Genomic DNA, 25,409 nt, shown 5'->3' on the forward strand with positions numbered 1-25,409 from the left:
GATTGCAATAGACCTTATCTCTGGTGATATTTACTTCGGATGTTCTCTATATTAACTCGAATGAGGGAAGATAATTTCGCCATATTACTTCTGGTGGTTTAGGGTTTCGGAATCAGGATACAGAGTATAAATATCTGATTGATCTCATTGAAAGCCACTGTCACTACTGTCAAGTCCAAATCTCTTCATACCAACTATTTTCAAACGATCTTATATTACCTCCAGGTAAAACTTTACGAACGACGGGAATATAATGTCGAATTCAGCTCGAGCCTGCAGCTTATTCCATGTCGTATGGCTTCGGAATTACGCCCCATAGTGTATAAAATATCAGATCGAGCTCATTTGAACCCATTGACGCCCATTTTGTGGGTATCACCGTCTCAAGGAAAAAACCTGGGTCAAGTCCAAATCTCTTCAGAGCGACGTCCTTTCAATAGATGCTATTTCATGACAAATTTGTCTCAGAAATTTAAAGATTCATAAATAGCCAGAGATACATTGGGGTCAATCTCCCGATATGAAGAACTCAATCTTCCTTGTGAAATCTTCAAAGAAACAATTTAAATGATATATAAGGAAGTTCATGAATTTTGAAGTATAATTCTCAACGTTTTCCTCTACTTACAGTCACCCAGTACTCGTACTTTTTCAGTCACAAACCCAAATATAGTTTAAATACTATTAAAGCTCAAAAGAAAAAAATCCTCTAAAATACATGAGGCATCCAGTTCCATACACTTTAGCTTTTAAAGCCTATCTATAGGCGCATTCACCTCAATCCAAACTTACACCGACTGCTTGCTCAAATAGTCCAAACATAAACTGACACAACAAAATCCTTCTACATTTCATTCGCTTATCTAATCTACTTGAAAACCTTGTGCTCAAGCGAAAAAAGGATTTTCCTACATATACATTAACATACTTTCGGGCGCACACAAGCAAATCTGCACTTAACAATGTAAAAACAAAACGTACGCTCCACACTCTAACAAACTTCAAAATACACAACTCACGCCACTTTGCTATCGATTTTAAGGTAACAACGCCGCAGGCTGCGAATACATATGTATATTCTTTATATGCGCCTAAAAGCACACTCCCACACACAAGTTTGTTTGGCTTATATAAAATACAAATGGTTGTTAGAAAATTGTGTAGAATTGACAATTTCTACAATTGTCTTTGCTTTGTTGGCAGCGCAGCGCAGATTTTCGTCGTCGTCGGTGGGTAGCACAGCTCTTGCGCCTAGCTAGCGACCTTATTTTTGGTGCCCGCTGCCAAGAATCATCAGCCTGCACAAAGGCAACGTGCAATAAATTGGCGGGCGTGTCGATATAAACATTTTGTCAACAATCGAATAGGCAACCAAACTTGCCAATTGCCAATTTTGTCGAGGGTTTTCCTATTGCCATGGCAGGCATATCGTAAACTTTCCCTTCATCTTACGCCGCTTAGATACGTTGCTCGTACTGTGAGAGTTATAAAATATATATAGAGAGACAAATAATAAAAGTGAAATCCGTTAAGTGTTGAAGAGGAATCAAATTTATGATTGTCATTTATTGATTTCCGCTTTGGTTATGCGCGCAAGTGTAGCATATTTGTAGGCGTCTATGTAGGCTGCATATATAATTTTACGATTTCACAATATTTGATATGGCAATTTGAATGCGAAATATGCGCCATTTGATTTGCTAGCTGTAAGCTGTAAAGGGTGACACAAATAATGAGACAGTGCTGACTTTGTAGGTCACACGCCTAGAAGTAGGCTATAAAGTAATTTAAAATGCGGTAGAGGGTGGTGTTTTTGTATTTCTGCTGTATGAGAAAATCATGCGAAATTGTTGGAAAAGTACGAAATTGTTAATAGTTTTTATATTTGTTATATAGCGCCTGAATGTATGCTAAGAAAAATTGCTATTAAATGTACGATGTATGATTAGTCGTAGACTTATTTATATATTACGTGTTTGGAAATTTCTAACATATTAGATTTTACAAAGTCTGTTAATTTTTTTATATTTAATTTTTTAATAATATTTAGTGCCTAAAAGTATACTTCATTCTCAGAAATATTTTGATTTTGGTTCAATTTTTTTGAAATAATAATTATACATATTTTACATATTTGGAGCATAAAAATTCGGTCAGTCTTAAAGAACTTATTCGGAAGAAAAATTTATGCGCCTAAAAATATGTTGAAATTGTGAAAAAAATAAAATTTCTGCCTTTATTCAGTTATTGGAATAATTATTTGCCGTTAAATCCGAATTAGTATGCTGTCTGCGTTTGAAATAATACTTTGTGCCTAAAAGTATACTTCAAGCAATATGTTGATTATTATTTTACTTACCGTAAATTGTACTTTGAAGACGGTTTTTTTTATTTTAAAACGTTTAGGAAGCAGTTTCATAAACCACTTTCAGGTTCCCTTACAATTTTCGTAAAATACTCCCAATGAAACACCTAAAAGTATGCTTAGTATAATTTGAAAAATATATTTTTTTTTGTAATTCGTTTGTCAAATATTAATTGGCTTAGCCTTAATATTGCTCTAAATTAAATATACAATAGATTTATTAAGATTTCGCCGCCTAAAAGTATGCTTGAAATAACTTTTATTTGCAAATAATCACCTATTGCTAAAACTAGGCAATAATATAATTATCAAAACTGATTAAATGACTCTGTAACATGCAAAGACTTTATAAAAACTTGAGTTTTTGCCTCAAAAATATCATAAAAAGTAGTACAAAGCGAAATTGTCTCACTTTCCACCAACTCTCAGCTATTCTTAAAAGCACCGAAAGCCACATAAAATCACTTTTACCGCAACGTCACGTGACGCGGCAACATAAATTACAAGCAACCCCATCAACATGCGCCATATTCCTCCCTGCAATATATTGTGACTTGCGCCCAAAAGTATGCCAACCACATTAATTTTATATTAAAGTGCAAGCAATTACAGTTTTATTTCGCAATACTTGAGACGGCAAAAGTTTAAGGCAATTTTTCACAAGAAAAACAACCAAAAACCAATCTACAAAAACTCTGAGGTGAAGAAGGTAGCACTTGTTTACTAGCTACTATATAAACGAGCGGCGGCAAAGGGGTTGATTGCATGCTGCCAGTGTAGACACATACAAGCATATTGCGCTTAAACGAATTTATCATGTGCCAATTGCATTCGATTCATGCCCGCACTTAGTTTGTTTGCACGCTTTTGCCACTATTACTCATATACATATATGCACGTATGTGTGCGTGTGTGTGCATTTGTTTGTTTGTCTGTCTGTCTGTCTATCGAAATGGATACAAAGCAATCAGAGGTAGCACGTGACCAATCAGTTGTTGAGCCTGTATTCTCATCTCTTCCTTGCTCAAGCAATAGTTTCAATGATATATATTCCATATTCTATACCTTCCAGTATGTATATGTTTGCCTGCATGTATGTGTGTCAGCAGTTTCCTTAAACCGCATTGGGAATATTGAGTTACTATCGACGCCGTGCGCAGCGGCAACGTCATAGTTGAGTAAATACTGCAAAAGTAGTTTGGTAGACACGTAAATTCAGTTTGAGTTCGTATTAAAGTGTGTAGATAAAAGTTTGCTTTTAGGCGTGCTTGCTTAAGTTTAGTTGGTATGGGCGACATAACGAAAATAAACTATGTATGTGTGTGTGTGAACCTTGGTAGTGAACTATTTTGTATGCTGATTGATTTCGTGGATTTTTTTTGGCAGAGTTTTTGCCTACTTTTGGGCGTTGCTGTAAAGTATAAGACCTTATTTAAGTATTCTTAATAAAATTTGTTAAGGAAACATATACATTTAAAGTCCCATAAATTTTTTTTAGAAATTAATTTTCAGAATTTATTGCATACTTTCAGGGTTTGTTGAGCAATTTTGAGTTTATATTAATTTTATTTGAATTTTAGGTTCATTCAAAGTAAAAAAAAAATAACAAAAACAGAATTTTTAATCAGATTTAAACTTATTCAGCCATAGCGCCTAAAATTATACTTTGATCTCACACTATTTTGTTATTTTTTGTTGACCACACGCTATAATTATAATTATTTTTAAAAGTTTTGATAATAAACAGTTCATGATCACCCAAAATACTAATAAATTAAAGAAATTTACATTTAACGCCTAAAAGTATGCTACACACTTGGTTTTTTCATGCTAAATATGCTTATTTCTTACTAATAATTTAAATGTAAATAAAGATAAAGAAGAGAAATGTATCTTTACGCATGTTTGACACTACTTAAAGCATACAAAGTACTTCCACGCCTAAAAGTATGCAACGAATTTAGTTTAATATTATTAAAAATGCATTGATAATGAAATACATTTGTCAACAAAAATCAAGAAAGGCCCCAAAGTCGATATATATTTAATTAAAGTGTAAATTATTTCGGTAATGCCTAAAAGTATGCTAAAAATTGTCTATTATTTAAGAAAAAAGTTATTGGAATAAAATTAGTGAGTTTGAATGCGTCGAAAATGGCTCTGAAGTGGTTATATATTTGACGGAAGTGTGAAACTTATTAGTAACGCCTAAAAGTATATGCAATTTTTACTTTCCATTAAATAAATATATCAGAAATGGGTATAATGTAGACCGAAATTAAATTCGTTTTAAAGGAAGCATAGTTTCTACTTTATGAAAACATTCAAATAACTGTCTTCTATTTTCCACACACCATTGCTATTTTAACTTGTGCCGACTTTAAAGCCTCAACATTTAGACTGGCGACCCATTGAATCGTAAAAGAAAAATCCGGTCAAGTAAATAAAATGAAATGAGTTAAATTACGAGGTGTCGAAGCGCGCAATGAAAAAGCTTTATCACATTAATTTCAACCTTTTTCTTCACAGCCACTTACTTGCCTTTTATCAAAGCAACAGCCACAAAACCGTAAAGCAGGCAATTGCCTGGCTGCAGCACTGCCATGTGTGTGGCTGCATTTATTATTTAAGCGCACACGTAGCGTGTATAAAGTGGCTAACGCCAGTAAGGCAAAGCAAAGCAAAGCAATGTTATAAAGGTGCTTGCATTTGGACCCAGCATGTAGGTGAATCTGTGTGGCTGGGGAGATATGCATGTGTTTGTGGTCGCTTTGATTGGTTTACGCAGCCAATGAGTAGCCAAACACATATGAAATGCGTAAAGCAAATTTTTTAAAATGCAAATTTGATTTGCTGTGGCTGCTTTGGATGCCAAGAGAATTTTAACTTGGTTGAGATGCTTTGAAATTTTTTTTTTTCGAAAAAAAATCGAATTTGCATATTTTAAGTTTTTGAAGAAAAATGACACGAGATTTTATTTCAAAATAGAAGAATATGTGCACCTTTACTAAATTTAGCCGGAATGTAGGCAATAATTAATTATTTTGCTGTTTAAACTAAAAAACATAGCCTACCTTTAGGCTGATATTTACCGATTTAATCAAAAACAAATATTTAAATATCTTATAACCACTCAAAACGTTCAAATTGATTAAATTACCCCTGAAAGTAGACACTCGTTTTCTTATTGGCCATTTAAAGTATAAAACATTGCCTAACTTTAGGCTGATATTTACCTATTTATACAAAACAATATTTATCTACCTTCCAACCACCCAAAAGTGTTAACTCACAACTAGTAAATTGCCGAAAAAGTCAAGAATCCCTAAAAGTATACTACTGCCTACGTGTTTCAACACTTTCTGCTTGAGTACTAAGCAAGTTCTAGCTTCTATTAGCTTCACCATTCGCTGCTTGCGCGCATTTTAACTAACCGCCAAGCTGACTTTTGCCACTTTAACAAATAGACTGTGGCAATAGCTGTATGTGTCTACAGTTGCTCTAAAGACTATACTTGTCTAACTCGCCTATTGCTGAGCTCTTGCTGCACTTTTTCGTCACTTGCTTTGCGCTGTATTTGTTTCCCACAGTAATTTGAAATTCATGCGGTTCGTATGTGGAATAAATTTTAGATTCCACTTTTTTATTTGCACTCATACACTTGATTTGCCACAGACTACTTGGACGTAGCGTCCGCTACCGTATGTTGTCACGCGACAGACGTACGTGACGTGAACGTGTTGGTCAGTGGTATAAATAAAGCGCCGCTTGAATAAAGAAAGTTGGTAGAAGACAGCAGAGAAAGTAAATAATAATGAAAAATGTTGCATACTTTTTGGCGGTTTTGACTTTAAAACTCAAAAAGGATCATCTCTGGAAATTTTTTAAATATATTTTTTTTTAAACAATTAGTTAGAAAGTTCGCTGGAGATAATATAAATTTTTGTTACAGATTTTATAAACTAAAAAAATAAAGCATACCTTTTGGCTGTTTTATCTTTAAGACGAAATGAATCTTCTCTAGATAATTTTTTCCTATTTTTTGTTAAATAGATAGAAAGCTGATTAACATAATTTTTTTTTATTAGAAAAAACTTAGCATACCTTACGGCTGCTCTGTGAATTGCTTATCTGTAAATAATAATTATTTTCTTGTAAAGCTTGGTGACTTAATGTTGGGTCTTCTAAGTCATCTTGAAGCTAACAATTGTCATACAAAAATAATAAATAATCTGAGTCCAACTTCATTATAAAGTTGAGAAAGAAGACGCGTCTTCCCTTAATACCTGCAAATCTGCGCTTCACTATTTCTCTCTCATCACATTGTCGAGACATAATTGCCATTACTTTTACGCATCCTTCTCGTAATAATTTCTGTTGTTGCAGAATTCCATTAGCGTGCGCCTAAAAGCATACATCCAAAGCGCTCACTCATCTTTTCTTACGCAAAAAAGACAGCTGATGTGTGACACAGACGGTGCAGCTTATACAAAATGGACGAAGTGTGCAACGAAAAGTTGAATAAAGGCAGGGTAAAGGGAGCTGAGCAGCCATATTTTCTTCGTGCCAGCGCACTCGCCAACAAAAACTGTTCAGCTTTTGTGCAGTACTTTTTTCGGGTTTTTATTTCGATTTCTTTTTTTAATTTCCTTGCTTTTATCATACGAAAATCCTCGCATAAATTTTGACAGCAACGACAATGACTTGTGACATTTTCAATTTTGCAAACGCTTAACGCAATCAAACCGGAAGCTTTTTGGTTGACAGCGTGGCTGGCTGAGTGAGTGAGTGACTGACGGTTGAGCTGTTTGCAGCAGTTGTGAGAAAGAGTGACGAATGGTTGCTGTATGGCAAGCGCATGAGACTAAAAGTTTGTTATCTAAACGATTTTGGCATGTGTGAGCTGGACAGAACGGATATGGTTTCTCTAGAGTTGGAATATTTAAAAAGGTGCCGAAAATGGAGTAACTTTGCAAAAATGAGCCTCAATGTAGGCAACAAATCCATAGTGTGAGCCTAGAGGTAGGCAACAGTTTCTTCTATGCTGCTTTCTATATAATAAGTGTAACATATACCCTATTTTAACGAAAAATTTATAACTTTTAAGGTTATTTATACTTCATTTCTTACAATTTTATGCTTTCTGAATAAAAATGTTAAATTCTTCTCACTATCTTTACAGGTAAGCAATATGGTGATTATTCAGTTCAAAAGTCAAATTTAATACCAACAAATGTGGTAAGCCAAATTACTAAATAAATAAATCACAATCTATATAATAAATAAATACATCAAAACACCTAAATGTATACTACATTTAACACCATCAAGAGCCACTTACAATTTACCTTATGAGTTTACCACTTTTACACAATTAAATAAACAAATTATTCATATTTAGAGATATAAATACACTCTCAACTACTAAATACACACATTACCACTCTTTAGTGCTCTTAAATGCATACATCTAGTTCACTTAAGCATAGCTGTGGCTACAACTGATTTCCCTGCCATTAACTTATCTACAATTTGCATCTAATTCACAAATATTTGTACACTTTGTGGTTTGATTTGTGGTTGCACTTCAAGCAGGAAGTTATTTAATTTCAATTTTGATATTTTACACTGATATGCGCCTGCAAGTATGCAATAAATCAAGCATGCAATTTCATTGTAAATAAATTGTAAATTGTGGGACAGGAAAAAAATATTTTTAGATGTGCAATTATTAGATAATATAATTCGTTGAATAAATTTGATGAAGGGTCTTTTGAGTTAAAAAAATTAGTTTTGATTAATTGAAAGAATTAATAATTTTACTTTAAATTTAATGTAAAAATAACAAAATGCACTAAAAATTTATTTTTTATTTATTTTAGAAATTGTGGATATTTTTTTATAAAAACTGTTAATATTTTTCATTTTAATAAAGGCATTAATAATTTTTTATGAAAAGGCTCAATAATTTTTTAAAATAATAATTTTTATAAACAATTTCTACAAAAAAAAAAATATTTCAAAATTTGTAACTTTGAAAAAATTAAATAATATTTAAAAATATTACATAAAAAAAATGTGACAAAAATATTTAAGTTAAAGCAAAATTACGAAACAAAATTAAATTAAATAAAAAAAAATTTACAAAAATATTTAAGTTAAAAGAATTCAAAAAAAAATTTTATATTTAAAAAAAAATTACAAAAAAATATTTTTTTTTACATTTTTATAAATTTATTTTAATTTTTCCATAAAATTTTGCAATATTCAAAAATATTAAATTAAAAAATATAAAGTATATTTAAGTAAAAATATTATAATTTTTTTTTATTTTTTTATATAAACCAAATATTTCAATAATATTTAATTTTTGTTAAAAAAAATTAAATTAAATTAATTAAAAAATTTTTCAACGAAAATAATTACTTACTATTAAAAAAAAAGAGTATTAAAGTAGTTTATGCTTAAATGTGTCCTAAAAAATAAAGTAAAAGCAAAACAGGGAAATTATATTATAATAAATTTTTTATAATTTTTATTAAAAAAAAAAAAATTTAAATTAATTTGATAAAAAAAATAATATTTAAAATTAATTTTTTTTATATTAAAAAAAATTGTTTTTTAAATAAATTTTAATTAAAGTTAGTTAAACTATAAAAAAAATATTTTTATTCATGTTTTCATTCAGGAAAATAAAATTTTAATTAATTTTATAAATATAATTTTTTTTGGTAGAAAAAAATAATTTTTGAATTAAATTGTTTTTTTTTTTTTATTTCAAATTTAAAAATGTTTTTTTTTTTTTTATTAATTATAATTCATTAAAGAAATATTTTTATTCATTTTTCATAATATGTATACATTTTTTTTAATTTAAAAAAATTATTTAATATGTTAATTTAAATTTTTTTAATCAAAATACATTTCAAAACTATTTTTTTGATTTTTTTTTTTAATTTTAAATTTTGGTGAAATATGTAAAATTTTAATTTTTTTTAATAAAAAAAATTTAATCTTTCTTCTGTGAAAAAATTTAATAAATAAATATTTTTATAAAAAATGTATATATAAAAAAATGATTATACTTATTTTTTTGTATTTTTTTTATTCAAAAAATATTTAATAAACATAAATTTTGGTTACTTTTCTTTCGCAATATATTCCAGCTATTTCTTAAATCCTAAAGTCTTACAATTTCATTGCCTTAAATACCTCTATAAATATTGATTACTTTTCACAAATTATTTTACTACAATTTCGGTGCTTTTATTCAATTGCACTTAGTTAAATGCACACAAATTTATTCATGTCCCATTTGGTCATTCATAAGCCACTCAGCCACTCAACTACAAACAAACGCACACATACACATACACCCACACAAGTGGCATAAATATGAGTAAATATGTATGGGTGTGTATTTAGGCCACTCAACTGAACTGAATTTTGCTATAGAACAGAAATTCATCAACTGAAAGCCACAAATGGCGGCACAATGGAAGTGAAAATATAAATATATATATATACATATGTATTATAAAGAACTTACTCTCTAAACAACCACTACTCTTTCTCTACTCCCTCCTCCTCTCCTACAACTCTTCTTGCATCCACTTCTCCTTTATTTATTTATTTGCTGAATCTATTTATGACTGGATATTTGTTACTAAAAATTTGACTCATATTTATATTTGCAATTCATATTTCAAGCGAGTAGTTTGTGTTGGCGCACGCACACGCACACGCACACATACGCAAACACACACACACCAAAAAACTGTTATAAATGAAATCCATACAAATATTATTCAAATACTGTTTGTTGCTATGATTGTTGTTGTTGTAGCAATAGTTTTTGCCATATATTGGTTGTGTGTTTGTTTTTGTTGTTGTATTTCCCATTTTTCTTCTGCCACCATTTTTGTTTATTATTTATTTTTTGTTTTTTTTTTTTATTATTTTTGGTATTCTCTGTGTAAATATTTCAAACACGTTCGGTGGGTTAAGTGTGGCATCACGTAGTGCTGCTCAATTTAGGAGCAAAACCGGCGTACAGACACAATGCCAATCTAATATATGTATATACAACTCTACATATAAATAGATATACATATATGTATAGTATAGACTCCACAGCTGGGGCTAGAGCGCAACAGCTTTGTCTTTTTTGGTATGAGCGTTGAGTTTGGAGCTTCAGTTGTGGATTTAGAAGCATTTATCCTGTTGTTGTTGTAATATTCCTGGTTTATAGTCGGTTCTAATGAGTGAGCTTTTACGCAGCGAGCTTTAAGAAAGCTCCTAAGCAACTCTGACTTAGTCTAAATCCAAAACTTCCATTTTTTCCAGTTGTTGATGTAATATTTTCTGAAATTCAGTCGAACCTAATAAACTAGGAGCAACTCTTCCTTAGTCTAAATTCAAAATTACAACTTTTCCTGTTGGTGTTGTAATATATTTTGAAATTTTGTCAGTCCTAATGAATAAGCTTTTACACAGTGAGCTTTAAGAAAGCTCCTAAGCATTGCTGATTTAGTCAAAATCCAAAATTTTAACTTTTCCTGTTGTTGTAATGTTTTATGGAATATCGTCTGTCCTAATAAACATGCTTTCTCGAAGTGAGTTTTAAAAAAGCTCCTGAGCTCCAAATAAAGCTTATTGTGGAAGTTTTCATTCTTAGCCATACCAAACCTTAACTTGTTTGGGCTCCACTCTTAAAAGGAAAGTACTTAGCAGGAAAGTACACTCTTATAGGTCGATATAAGTCCTACCTCGTCAGTTAGTAATAGAGCTTATAAAGCTTTAATCTTGAACCTTTTAACCCCATATTGAAACACCTTAACTTAAGGATCTCTTTATAACTTTAATGTTTGCCGATTTAAGCTTAAAAGCTCTTTAATATTTAAAAGCTTTGAGAAAAGTCTAGCTCCTAAACATCTTAACTAAAGGATCTCTTTATAACTTTAATATTTGCCGATCTAAGCTTAAAAGCTCTTCAGTATTTAAAAGCTTTGAGAAAAGTTTAGCTCCCTTCAAATTTCTCGAACTTACATTTATAGGCATAAAATTATGTAATGTAATTAATATGTGTAATGGTCCTGCATGGATGTCCAGCAAACTTGATTAAACTCCGTGAAGAGTATCGACTCCACACTTCTCCATATCGAAGCTTAGCCTGTTCAATCTCCATTATTAAGGAAAAGCTTTCCGGTAGAAAGCCCTGAAGAACCTACATATAAGACTCCTGTCTGGTCGTTTAGAAACAGAGTTTATAAATCTTTTTAACCGACGGCACTGAAAATCATCTGTGCCCTGTGCTGCGAGATCTTAACTGAATAATAACTATCCTAGGACAATATTGACCGATCTAGACTTAAAAACTTTTTTTTATTTGAATAGCTTTGAGAGAAATCCTTACATTTATAAGCATAAAATTCGACAAAAAAAACTTTGAAACCCTCTTTTTATGTCTTTCATTGGAGTATATACTCCGAATAAGGGTGGCGCACAAAGGTATACTTCATTAAATTAAAAATTTCATCCACAAAAACTTTTTTTATTTCAATTCTTATTCTACTCAAAACCTATACCAACTATATACACATCCCCAACAAAGACAACAAATATGATTACTGCATTGCATAAGCGCAGGCAGTGAATTCCAATAAGTCTAATGTATTTAAGAGCACTTAAAATAAAATTATCGAAATCAGCAGCGGCAATAATCACAATAAGAACCCCTTTGAATAGCATGCTCCCACTACAACAGCACGCAAATTCTACGCACTCGAAGCACAGCGCCCCAAAATGTATGCTACACTTAATATAAGCAAGCAACAAGCTGACGACTGAGGGTTGCATAACTTCAAAGTCTGCCGTGCCGTGCAACAGCATTGCTCATCTTCGATTTGTTAAACACGAAAAAACTTATAATGAAAATTTTTGGGCGAAACGCACCCCATAAATATGCTATATGCTACAAAATGCCCTGAGGCGCGTGTGGCAATTTTCAAAAGCCTCAAAATTGCTCAGGCAGGAAGGATCTCCAGCACACAGCAGGTGGTCCGGTTGCGGTTTGTCTGGTGATTTGTTTGTTTGCCGTAGCCATTGCGATTTTAACAAATTACCGATGCTCGAAAATTCGTAGCATATTTTACGGCGCAACAATGGTTTGTGTGTGATGGTTTATTCTTCAGTAGAAAGTTTTGCTCGACCGCCTGCCTGCCTATGGGCTTAAGTTTTCTTATTTGTTATTGCGCTCTGGCGCAAAATCACATTTTCTCATTTAATTTGTTTTTGCGCTGGTGTGTATGCTACGCTAAATGATAATTGTTAAATGTTAACTGGAAAATGTGGAAAATCATAAAAGATGTGCTGAACGCTTTGTGGTCATGGCTACTTGATGTGTATTTAATTAACGTTAATTGCATTTGATTTACGACTTGTTGTTTAGTTGAAAGCAGTTGCGCGCCTGTGTGTAGGCAATGCGAATGAGTTGTGATCTTAAAATAGCATTTGGAATTAAATTTAATTAGAGGAAATAACTATAATTTGTTTTGATTGCGCAGAAATAAGCGGGGATTTTTCATTATACAAATGTCTGCCATTTTTTTGCAAAGTTACAACGAAGCATAAGTTAAGGCGTAGGAGATTTAAATATAGATTTTTCACATCAATTAGTATAATTTGTTATTTTATTTATGACATGTAATCAAACTTAAGCTGATATTTTACATATGCAGCCTTTTTCTTGAGTCAGCGCCTAAAAATATGTTTCAGTGAACAGCTTATAAATTAATAGAAAAGCTTACACATTCATTTCTAGCTGCAATTAAGTATTAAAATGAATGAATGAAGTAAGACATTTACTTAACAAACTTAATTCTCCAAAGCGCCTGTAAGTAGGCAATTAAAAGTTATTATTTCATAGCTTTGTCACAGTTCAATTACAGTTATGACATATGATTGAGAATATTTACAAAATTTTATGGTATTTCGTCTTTACTACTACACAATTGCTTACACATATCTTCAATATATTCAATGCGCATAAAAGTATGCTTTAGAATTATGAATTGTCAAATTAATGTTTTTTACAATTTTATTAAGCTGAAGAGGAGCTCATTTTTAATACTGCGTGGCACTTATTTTCTTGAATTTAATTTTAAGCAATGAAAGTGCCTAAAAGTATGCTATAAAAAAATATTTTTATGTATAATAAAAGAGCTAAGATTAGGCATTTCCAGAAAATTATATTAAAAATGCGCAAGATATTTACATTAATTTATTTGTGTCTGTCTTTAGTATAAACACCTAAAAGTAGGCTATAAATATCAAATTAGTGTTTTCCGAGTATATTTACTAAAGGACTTATTTTTATACTTGACTCCTAAGGGTATGCTAAGACAATATGATGTTGGTACCTTTCCTTGCAATATTCCAACTCACTAGTATAAAAATGAAGCTTAACAGCGCTATTCCGCTCCTAAAAGTATCCTCCAAATAGATTTTAGAATCATTTTAAATTATTTTCACAATTCATCAAAATTCCCTCGCTTATAAGGTGCTTCAACCACTTTCAGCGTTACTTTAACCTCTCTAAATGAACTTATATTACTCTCTACTGCTTTGTTTTAGCCACTTTCCACTCCAAATTCCCCCATTCCATACACACCCCCTCGCATTGTGAGTGACAGCAGTTCATATACATCATTATTTGCATATCCTTTCTGCAGTTTTCTTTCGTTTTTCTCGAATGTGGAAATATTTAAAATTAATAAGCGCAAAGGTTCAGCAAGTCATTGGCTTTGAAATCTGATATTTTCTGTACAACAACAAAAATTGTGAAGAACATAAAAGCTGTACGTCAAGCGCTATACAGCAGTTGTTGTGAAGAAAGCAAGACACTTTGCGCATACCAGCTTTGTGGATGTTCTTCAACTTACTTGTATATGAAACACTACACCGGCATTATTATTTTTGATATTACATTTTGGTCCTTTTTCTATAAGCTTTGTAAGCGTAAGAGCTAAGCATATCCCTTTTTGCTGGAAAAACTAAACTTTATTATATTTTTGCGCCTGAGGTTATGCAAGCGCATATTTTTCGCTCGTTTGCCAATGTATTCAAATATTTGAAAATAAGTAAAATGCATATTTTCCTTCGCTGCTTTGCACACAATTTTCTTGGAATTAAGCAGTAACTGATATTTTTACGATTTTAAGCGACATTGCAAGCATATTTTGCGGCGTTGACGAACTAGGCTTACTACAAACACATATTTTGCGAGTTGTGTGAGGATATTTATTTCTCTTATAAGCAGCATAGAATTACCTATGACATTGTAGAAATATTTCTAATTACTTGATAAGACGCTAAGCATTTTCAAGGTTTCCACAGCACTTAAATAGGATACCTAAAGGCTTCTTTAGTGTAGTTAGCTGTAGAAATTTTTGAAAAAAATTTTCGCAGAGGAATTCGAAGACTTGTAAGATTCCAAGGAGTAGTTATTTCATAAATTGAAAGAAATTTTTAAAAATTTATTAGCATACCTTTAGGCACTTAATAACAAGTCTACACATTTTTCAAACTTTCTTCTCATTTGTAGTGTTTCAAATTGTACCGGAAACATACTTTTTAAATTTTGACTTCAAGATTACATATTATGTTCCTAACAGTGAAATAATCATAAAACTAAAAGCATACATTTAGGCGCTACCTTTTAATTAGTTAAATAATTCATCAAAAGTCCGAAAATGGAAAATAGAAAGGCATAACTGCCACTCTTTATTATTTGTAAATAAAATTTCTACCCAAATTAAATTTATTGCATACTTTAAGGCGCATTTAACTTGTTTTTCTGCATATTTGTAAGATTTGACATAAAATTTCTTCCAAAACATATTTTATAAAATTAATTGAATACATGGCACTTCAGTTTTATTTATTTTTTGAGACAGTGCTGCCACCTGTTTTGTAAAAAAAAAAATTATCAATGTGTTTTAATGTACACCTTTACCGAGTTTTCCAACATTATTCTACAGCAGTGTTGCCACCTGTTTTGTAAAAAAAATAACGAAAGGTCTCAAAATAATTTTCAAGTTATTTTTACCTTTATTCCATAACATTTCTTTAAGGTAATAACAGTTATTACATAACTTGAGTGTTGCCACCTGTCACAAACACAAAGAAAAGATCAAATTGCACGCAACTAACTAACATTACACTACCGGGAGTAATTTTTAGCAAAGCAGCATCTGCTTGCCACTACTAACTTTGGCACTTCCACTTAAACATACAAGTGTGTGTTGCTTTCGCGCCTGAAAGTATGTGTCACATACGTATATACAATACATAGATGTATACAGTTAACAGTACATAAAAATAAATTGCAATGGGGTGATTATTGAACGATTTGTATCAATTGGCAAACACTTGACAGTACCAAAGTCGCATGCAGCCCTTAAACTATGCAACAATTTTCGTTTTCTACACATTTCTTTATGGTATAGACACTCGTGTTGTTGTTGCAATGCTTTTAGTTTGATTGTTTGCTAAAATATATGATTATTTATGAATTGTTGGCAAAGTAAGTTGGAAATTATTTGCTGCTTTCTTTTGAAGAAAAAATTTTTCTTAAGCTGTTAGAGCTTTTCGTGGTTAAGGGTGCTATACATTTTGTAGTTGCTAACTTTTTCTGACATGTCTTTATTTGTGCTATTTTGTATGTGTGGGATTATATTTACGCAAACAATATGATTCCAATAGCTTATACAAGTAGTTGAGTTGTAAAACTTAGCCATAAAATGGTAGAACTTAAGCTTAAAGCTTACAGAAACTCTATAACTTTGTAAGCGCCTGCATGCACGCTCTCCAGACCCCTTAAATCATTAAGAAATAACTTCAAAAACAGTTTCACTTATCTATTACTAAATTCAGCTCAATATTTTTACCTAAAATAGCCAAAAATTGGACCATTTCTCTTCCAACACACTTGAAAGCACATATTAACCTCAATGACATTGAAAAAAACTAAAGTTCCTGCTACACATAAACTTCCCAGAGCAGTTTATTAAAGTAACATAAAAGTGTCGTCATTGCTTAATGGCCAAAGATTAAGTGCCAACACCAAATAGCCGAAAGTGTACAAACTCCAATTTATTTCACTTTTTTTTGCGTACATCATCTCACTGCTTGCCCCTGAACTTCTCAACATGTTAATTGATTTTTTGTGGCCAGCTGCTATTTACTGCACTTGCTAACTGTGATTGAAATGTCAGCCGTAATGGCTGGCCAGCCATTCACCTATTGCTTGCTTATGAATTTTAATTACTTTTAGTTGCATACTTTTATGTGCTAACGTGCAAAATGGTATGCGTTCATGTGGGCTAGTTGACATTTTGCATGGATATTACTACTCGATTTACTATGAAATTCGTATGAGTTGGTGAAGTTTGTTATGTTGGAAAAGTTTTGGTTAACATATTTTTAGGCGCAGTGAAAAACTAGTAGATTTTTCTAATTTTGAGGGCAGATTAAGGGGACGTAGCGTTAAAAATAAATTATGGAGAAAGTCTCCGGTTTATATATGAGGTTAACTAATAAGAAGTCTATTATTTTATATAAGTATAGCATACCTTTAGGCATATATTGATTTGTATTTCTATTTTTACTTATAAATACTCACTATCGCTATATTTTATCAGCGAACTTATATAATCTCCAATCAAATTTGTAAGAAAATGTTTCCTAAAGCAATATTTTTGAACGTTTTTTTTTTATAAAATAAGCAGTTTTGACCTGATAATATAAAATAATATGTTGTACATTATAAATTACTGGTCGATTAAATCGATTAACATTAACCCAACAAAATATTTGTAGAGATCTGTTTGCATCCCAAACTTATTCGCAACTGAAAATGTCACTTTTTGAGCCGAGTTCTGGACATTTGCGGGAAATTTTGCTTTTCTTTTTTAATTGCAAGAAAAGTGCGGCTGTGGCTCATCGAATGCTTTCGGATACGTACGGTGAGGCTGTCCTAAGTGAAAAAACATGTCGCGAATGGTTGCAACGTTTTAAGAATGGTGATTATGAACTCGAAAACCGGCATGGTGGTGGAAGGCAGAAGATTTTCGAAGATGCTGAATTTGAAGCATTACTCGATCAAGATGCGTTTCAAACCCACAAGGAATTGGCCGAATCGTTGCAAGTGACACAGCAAGCCGTATCAAAACGTCTCAAAGCCAGGGGGATGATTCGGAAAGAAGGAAACTGGGTTTCCTTTCGACTTGAAACCAAGAGATGTCGAACGGCGCTTCTTTTCATGTGAACAGCTGCTTCGAAGGCACAACCGAAATCTATTTTTACATCGCATTGTAACTGGCGACAAAAAATGGGTTCACTGCGATAATCCTAAGCTAAGTCATGGGGAAAGCCTGGACATGCCTCCACGTCGACGACGGCAAAACCGTACATTCACGGCGCCAAGCTCTGAATTTGGTGGGACCAGCTGGGGGTGATATATTATGAGCTGCTAAAGCCAAGTGAAACCATCACAGGAGATCGATACCAAACGCAATTGATGCGTTTGAGTCGAGCACTAAAAGTAAAACGGCCACAGTACGAGGAAAGACACGATAAAGTCAGTACAGCATGACAATGCTCGGCCTCACGTCGCAAAGGTGCACTTCAGTTCTTATGAAAAAGTCAAAAATTGGATTGATACTAGGATCGACTCGAAAGATGAGAAGTTCTTTCGTCACGGAATACACATGCTGCCAGAACGATGATCAAAAGTAGTAGCTAGCGACGGCCAATATTTTGAATAACATTTCTGTAACCGTTTTTATACAATGAAGCCTTAAATTTGCAAAAAAAAAAAACGACGGAAGCAAAGTTGTAGTCCAATATGTAATTTTAGACATATATTAGCCGACTTTTTACCCCAGGTAGCATACTTTAAGGCGCTTTTTGACGTTTTTTTTATTGCATATAAAATTTTCTTCGCAAGAAAATGGTTTGCTATAAAATTTCCCTCGTAAACAATTTTTTGGAATACAAATATGAAAATTGTTGCATATTTTTGGGCGATAGGAACAAGTATGTCTTTCTCTCAACTAAATTTCAAATTTAATTATTATCTTAATATTTTTTTTTATATATTTACAAAATTGTTGCATACATTTAGGCGCAAAAAATAGGAATTTTTGTAGAGAGTTGGAAGAAGACAAAAGTTTCTGGGTCTCTTTAATAAGTCTTCAAATTTTGCCTGATATTAAGGATATTTTGGGTGAAATTGTTAAATTTCAAATGAATTGATTGCATACTTTTAGGCGCTCATGAGAAATGACTCTTCGTTTCATCTACTTTTAGTATGATTTTAATAGCGGATATATTTTTAATATAAAAAACTTATATAAGCAGTTCTCTGACTATAGTAGTAGCATCCATACAGCATATATAATAGAAAATGAGGAAATCAAATTTTTGAATGAAAACATATATGAAATAACTTTATGTGAATGATATAATGCTAGAAAATAGGAATTTAAAGCTCGAAATTTGCGAAAACCCGAATTTAATTGAAGAAAATATGCAACCGTAAACGGAAAAGGTACAAAAAATTACAAATAAAATGTCAAGCACAAATATTTCAAATGCCAAAGGTACAAAAAAATGCAAGTACACCTGACGGGCAGGACCGACGCAACAGGGAAATATTTGCGCACAAATAGTTGAACAGACGCGACATAGCAAATTGCAAGTGCAGCAGCAGCACCAGCCAGGCATAGCGACGAGACTCGCGTAAAGCGAAAGCAGACGGACTAAGGGACAAACAAGCTGACAGACAGCTGCAGATAGAGATTAGAGAGATGGATGGTTGAATGAAAAGTGCAACGAGCAATGGCATTTAGCTATGCGCCAGGTGCGCTAAAGCTGCTGTCACGACCCTTTCACATACACACATATTTTGAGTAATTTTGCGCTATTTGCTGTGCAATCGCACTCCAACTGCTGTGAAAAAAATTTTATAATTTCTGTTTGTGCGCCAAAAAGTATGCAATGCTTTGGAGAAAATGCTACATATGCATGTGGACAGCGCCGAAATTGCATTGCATTTGTATTTATTTGCTATTTTTAGCTTTTTCTCTCAAATACAACCAAAAATAAAAAACATATGTGCGCACCTTTGTTTGTTTCGTCTCTCGTTGCGTATTCTTGTATCCTTTCAGCTGTCATTTCCCATTTCCCTTGTTTGCTGTTGTTTTCTTTGGCTCCCTAAACGCGCGCAATTCAATTATTTATTAAGCGCATTCAGTCGAGTTTTATTTAAACGTATGAAATCAATGGCGTCGCTTTTTTCTCCTCTATACACAATTTTTTCGCACATCGTCCTTTTCAGCGTTGCTTTGACAGGTCACCATGAAATACATTTCGCCAGCTGCAAAGGTGGCGCTGAAAAGCATAGCGTAAATAATTGTGTTTACGTGTTGGCTGTCATCAATTGACTAATGGTAGATTTATTGTGCTTCTTTTTTCAAAAAAATCGAAATTTTTAATTTCTTTTTATCAAAAAATTCAATTCAAAGTCTATATTAGTGCTGTAGGCCAGGTCACAAAGCTTTAGATTGGTTTAAGTAAATGTAAAAATACTAACAAATGTTGGGTACCGACTTTTCTCAATTTTTCCTGAAAGAATTTCAAACATTCAAAAAAATATTCAAAACAATATTTGAAAAAAAAAACATATTTTTGAATTCAATTTTGAAATTATTTTTAAAATTTTTATAGTTTAAGAAGATATTTTTAAAAGTCAACATATTCAGCTGAAAAATAAATCAATTATATTCCACTTGTATACTAATATTTATTTCCATAAACCGGTTGAGAATTAACGGTGCTGTTTGATAGATAAACAAAAAATTTTCAAAATATTATTATAATTAAAATTTTATAAAAAATTATCAAAACTATATTAAAAAAAAATTATAAAAAAATCGAATATTAAAAGTTAATTAAAAACAACATTTGCAAAATATTAATTAAAAATTTATTAAAAAATATAAAATAAATATTAAAAATATGAAAATAAAAAAAAATGGAATGTTATCCAAAATCCTCAAATCTTTTTTTTCCCAAAATTTAAGTTTAAAATAAATATTAAATGAAAAAGAAAATGGAATGCTTTATTAAAAGCCTCAAACCTTTTTTTCACAAAACTTATTTTTTTCTATATTTGGTTAGGGTCAAAACTGTTTACCAATAATTGTATTAAATGTAAAAAGACTAAAATTTTGGTACCGAATTTTCACAATGTTTTCTAAAAAAAAAAAATTTCATTATAAAATTCTAAAAAATACAAACAAAATATTTAAAATTTATAGAAAAGATTTAATTTTAAATACTATATTATTTAACTAAGTTAAAATAATTATCTTTCGCCATTTTTTATTTTTTATGATTTACAAACATATTCTCAAATTCAATTTTGAAATTATTTTTAAAATTTTTATAGTTTAAGAAGATATTTTTAAAAGTCAACATATTCAGCTGAAAAATAAATCAATTATATTCCACTTGTATACTAATATTTATTTCCATAAACCGGTTGAGAATTAAAGGTGCTGTTTGATAGATAAACAAAAAAATTTCAAAATATTATAATAATTAAAATTTTATAAAAAATTATCAAAACCATATTAAAAAAAAATTTGTAAAAAAATCTAATTTTAAAAGTCAGTTAAAAACAACATTTTCAAAATATTAATTAAAAATTTATTAAAAAATATAAAATAAATATTAAAAATATGAAAATAAAAAAGTTTTTAATGTTATATTAAAAACCTCAAATCTTATTTTTTTCACAAAATTTATGTTTAAAATTAATATTAAAAAAATTAAATGAAAAAAAATTTGAATGCTATATTAAAAACCTCAAATCTTTTTCTTTTCACATAATTTAATTTTTTTTATATTTGGTTAGGATCAAAAGTGTTTACCAATAGACGTATTAAAGGTAAAAAGACTAAAATTTTGGTAAAGAAATTGGAATTTTTTTAAAATTTTTTCTATTCTAAAAAATACAAACAAAATATTTAAAATTTATTAAAAAAAAATTGTTTAAATGCTATATTATTTCACAAAGTTAAAATAATTATCTTTCGCCATTTTTTGATTTGCTTATTATATTTACAATTTTTATAGATAAAGAAGATATTTTTAAAGTCCGCTGAAAAATAAAACAATTGTATTCCACTGCTATACTAAATTTCTCTACCTTAAACCCGTTGAGAATTACCATTGTTTATCTATTAAACGAAAAAAGATGTGACTGATGAACACAATCAATTTCCATTCCATTTGGAATTCAATTTTTATTCTATTTTATTCCATATGCCTTTTATTTAACGCTTTAAGTACTTTGTGCGCCTAAAAATATGCAAATACTCTTCCGAACTAGTCATCAATTTAATTAATTGCCGCCTGTCGCTAGTATTTTTGGTCGTTAGTGAATCGACAATCAGCGTACGCTTCACTGCGCTTTACGCCACTCAAATGTGGCGTGGTGAAATTTTCGTCCAAATTGTTTCATGCGTGGAAAAATCGTAAATTTGTGCTGCACAATTTTAGGAGCTCGATGGAATTCGTTAATTATTAAATGACAATGAAGTGGTTGTCAATGGCAATCTGTGTGAAGAATATGAAATATATATTTTTTTTATAAACAATTTAGACAAATATTTTATATCGAATTTTAGAATGAAAAAAAAAATTAAAAATAAATATTTTGAAATTATATTATCTAAAAACGTAGGAAATATGATAATTAAAACTTAAACTTAAAAAAAAAAATTAAAATTAACAAATTTAATGGAAAAATTTAAATAAAAATTAAACTTTTTAAATAAAAATTAAAATTTTTTACATTATAAAAAAAATACACAAAAATCCAATTTTAAAATTCTTTTAATTTTTTTTTAAATTTTGGTATTTTTACAAAATTAATATACTATATTTATATTATTTGATTTACGGAAATATTTCTTTTGTCCCAACATTTTTTATATACGTTTTTTGGAATTTTTTATTTAAAAAAATTTAATTTTTTTTCCTATTTCTTTTGAATTATTAGTTTTTTTTTATAAAGCTACTTTTTTAGTAATTATACAAAAAAAAATATATTTTATTAAATATTCCTTCTTGTTTCAATAAAAAAAAATATTGCAATAAATATATATGTATGCAATAAATATAAATAAATATTAATAAAGTATTAAAATTTTTAATAAAAATTTTATAATTTGATAACATTTAAATTTATAAATTAAATTTTTGAAATTTTTATTATTCAAAATGTATAATTTTTTATATTTAACTTTTTTACGTTATTTTATGAATTAATCAATATTTATTGTTTTAATAAAACATTTTTAAGTTCTGAAATTTTAATTTCAGATTTAAAATTTTAATTTCATTAATTTAATTTAATGTTTAATTTTTTTTTTAATTTTTATAAAAATTTAATTTTTAAAATTGTAAATTTTTTAAATTAATATTTCATAATTTTGAAAATTTTCAATTTTTTTTTTAAGTTTTTAACATTGTGAAATTTTTTAAAAATATATTTTTTTTTTCAATAAATTGCAATTAATACGAATACAAATTTAGAATTTTGAAATTTAATAATTTGATTATTTTTATATGCTGTTTTATAATATTTAATTTTTTAAATTCATTTGTATTTAATTTTTAAATTTTTTATTATTTAAAAATTTTAATTTGTTTAATTTCTTTCGTTATTTTATAAATTTATTAATATTTATTAATTTAATAATAAATTTTGATGTTTTGAAATTTTAATTTGCTATTTTAATTAAATATTTATAAATTTTTGTTAATATTTTTTCTACATTTTTTTTTTGAAATTCGAATTTTTTTTTAATTAATAATTCATAATTTTGAAAATTTTCACATATTTTTAAAGTTTTTCAAAAAATCATTTATTTTGTACGATATTTAAAAAAAAAAATTTAAACAAATTTGAAATTGAAAATTTGAATTTCTTAAATTTTAATTTTAATTTTTTGTTTACATTTTTGCAGTTTTTTTTCTAAATATTTAGTTTTTGAATTTTTTTGTAATTAATAATTCATAATTTTGAAAATTATCACAAATTTTTTAAGTTCTTTAAAATTTTAAATTGTTTTTGTAGCTTATTTTATAAAAATTAAGTTTATTATATTTTGAAAAGTTAAAAAAAAAAATTTTTCACCAGCAAATTTAAATTTTTTTTTAATTTCCAAATTATTTTTTCCTGTGTATTTTTATTGAATTTCTTTTACGGTTTCTCCTTCGTTATCTCTTCGCGTTAATTATGCTAATTTTCTATACACCACAGCGCCTGCTGGTATGCAACACTAATTACGAAAATCATTAATAGAATGACAAGAAAAAGCATTAGCGCGAAATTGAACCGACCGACCAGGCTAAGCTGCGCTGCTAAATATGGGAAAAGAAGGAAGAGAGTAAAGGGAGAAACTAAAAAACGGTAGTTAACAGTGAAAAGTAAAGCAATTTGCGTTTGAAATATGCGCGCAATGCAGTGTAGCCCCTGCTGTAGCTGCCGCTAATTATCGCTGACCACAAATAAGAATCAGGCGTTGGTGTTAAGCTGAGCCATAATGACATATCAATAAGCGTCTCAAAAACAGCTAAAATTTCATTAACGTACAACACACTAATACTTAGAAAAAACGGAATATATATGTATAGAACATTCATGCCACCGGGTATTAGCCGCAAGCCGCTGCTGGCCGCAAGCGAAAATAATTAATTACATAATCGGATTAACTCGTTAGTTGTGTTATGGTTTTTGTAATTTTGTATGCTGCCATGCCATGCCATGCTGTGACTGTGGCTCCAAATGGGCAGCCAGCTAGTAATTAGCATAAGCGTTGCGCAAATGCATTCAAATTAATTGTGAGTGGATTAAGGCGCACCACCAAGGTGGAGAGGAAGAGAGAGAGAGAGAGAGTGGGAGATTGAGGGTTACGTGTATAACCTTTAATGCCCTTTTGTATGTATGCTTGTGCAAAAAATATTGCATTATAAAGCGCATCAAACAAAATTCTATTTAGTTAAAATTCACGCAAATCCAGGTTGCGTATACGCCCCGGCTGCTGCTGTTGCTGGTATTTTATACTTGTGACGCGCTTTTATGCGCTTAATGGCATTGTATTCCCATTATGTTTATGTGTAACAAGCAAAATAGGTATTTTATTGTTGTTGTAAAATTAATTTTTGTTGTTGTTGTATTTTTTGTTGTATTTTTGTTGTTTTTATTATTATTGCCTTTCTTTATAATTTTTATGAACTTGAACATATTTTATGGCGCAAAAGTATTTTCTACACGCATTTTTCATTAAAATGCCATTAAAGCATTGCCAGCGCAGCCGAAAAGTATGCACGCAAAGGAAATATAAAATTTGTTTATTGTTTTTGTTTTTCTTTTTCTTACACAAATTTATTACACTCATAAAAGCGCAAGCAAGTTGGTAAAAATATTTCCGTAACATTAATTTGTAAGCAATTTCAGTACTGTATACGCTGATATCGACGATTTTATTATGTGCGCCTAAAAGTATGTTATTTTTATTTAATTAGAAAAGCGAAACTTTGGCGCGTAAAAAAGTTGGCGCTTAACACACACAAACATATAATACGCACTCGCGCCGTCCAGTCAAGCAGCTAATAAAATTGTTCGTCGAAAACAAATTTTTATTGCATACTTTTAGCGGCATGCAATGTGTTTGATTTGCGCTTTAGCTGGTTTACGAAAAAAAAACTTCAAAATAGCCAGAGCAGCAAGCGTAGTCCGCCACCAACAAGTATAGACCCACACAAAGTAGATATTTTACAAGTAACGTAGTCTGCTTTTAGGCGCACATAAAAATTTCCTCCAAAAAACACAGCTATATAACCGTATCGAAACGTTGCGTAGCAGGTCAAATTGAAGTATGATAAAACAATCGTAAAAAAATTTCCG

At 30.1% G+C, this 25,409-nt stretch overlaps 1 protein-coding gene across 7 annotated transcripts in view; it reads left to right on the top strand.

Annotated features, from left to right (window-relative positions):
* The window catches only part of LOC105208533 (uncharacterized protein CG43867), a 349,073-nt gene that overhangs the window by 176,133 nt on the left and 147,531 nt on the right, over window positions 1-25,409 (top strand). For 5 of the 7 annotated variants that reach the window (XM_054232672.1, XM_054232673.1, XM_054232674.1 and 2 more), the window contains one exon: window positions 7,548-7,603. The exons of the other annotated variants lie outside the window; for them this stretch is intronic. In XM_054232672.1, coding sequence (XP_054088647.1) covers window positions 7,548-7,603 — 56 coding nt within the window. The remainder of the gene's footprint in view (window positions 1-7,547; window positions 7,604-25,409) is intronic. 7 annotated transcript variants of the gene reach the window in all.

Source organism: Zeugodacus cucurbitae, chromosome 5 (assembly GCF_028554725.1).
Source record: "Zeugodacus cucurbitae isolate PBARC_wt_2022May chromosome 5, idZeuCucr1.2, whole genome shotgun sequence".
NCBI classification, from domain to species: domain Eukaryota; kingdom Metazoa; phylum Arthropoda; class Insecta; order Diptera; family Tephritidae; genus Zeugodacus; species Zeugodacus cucurbitae.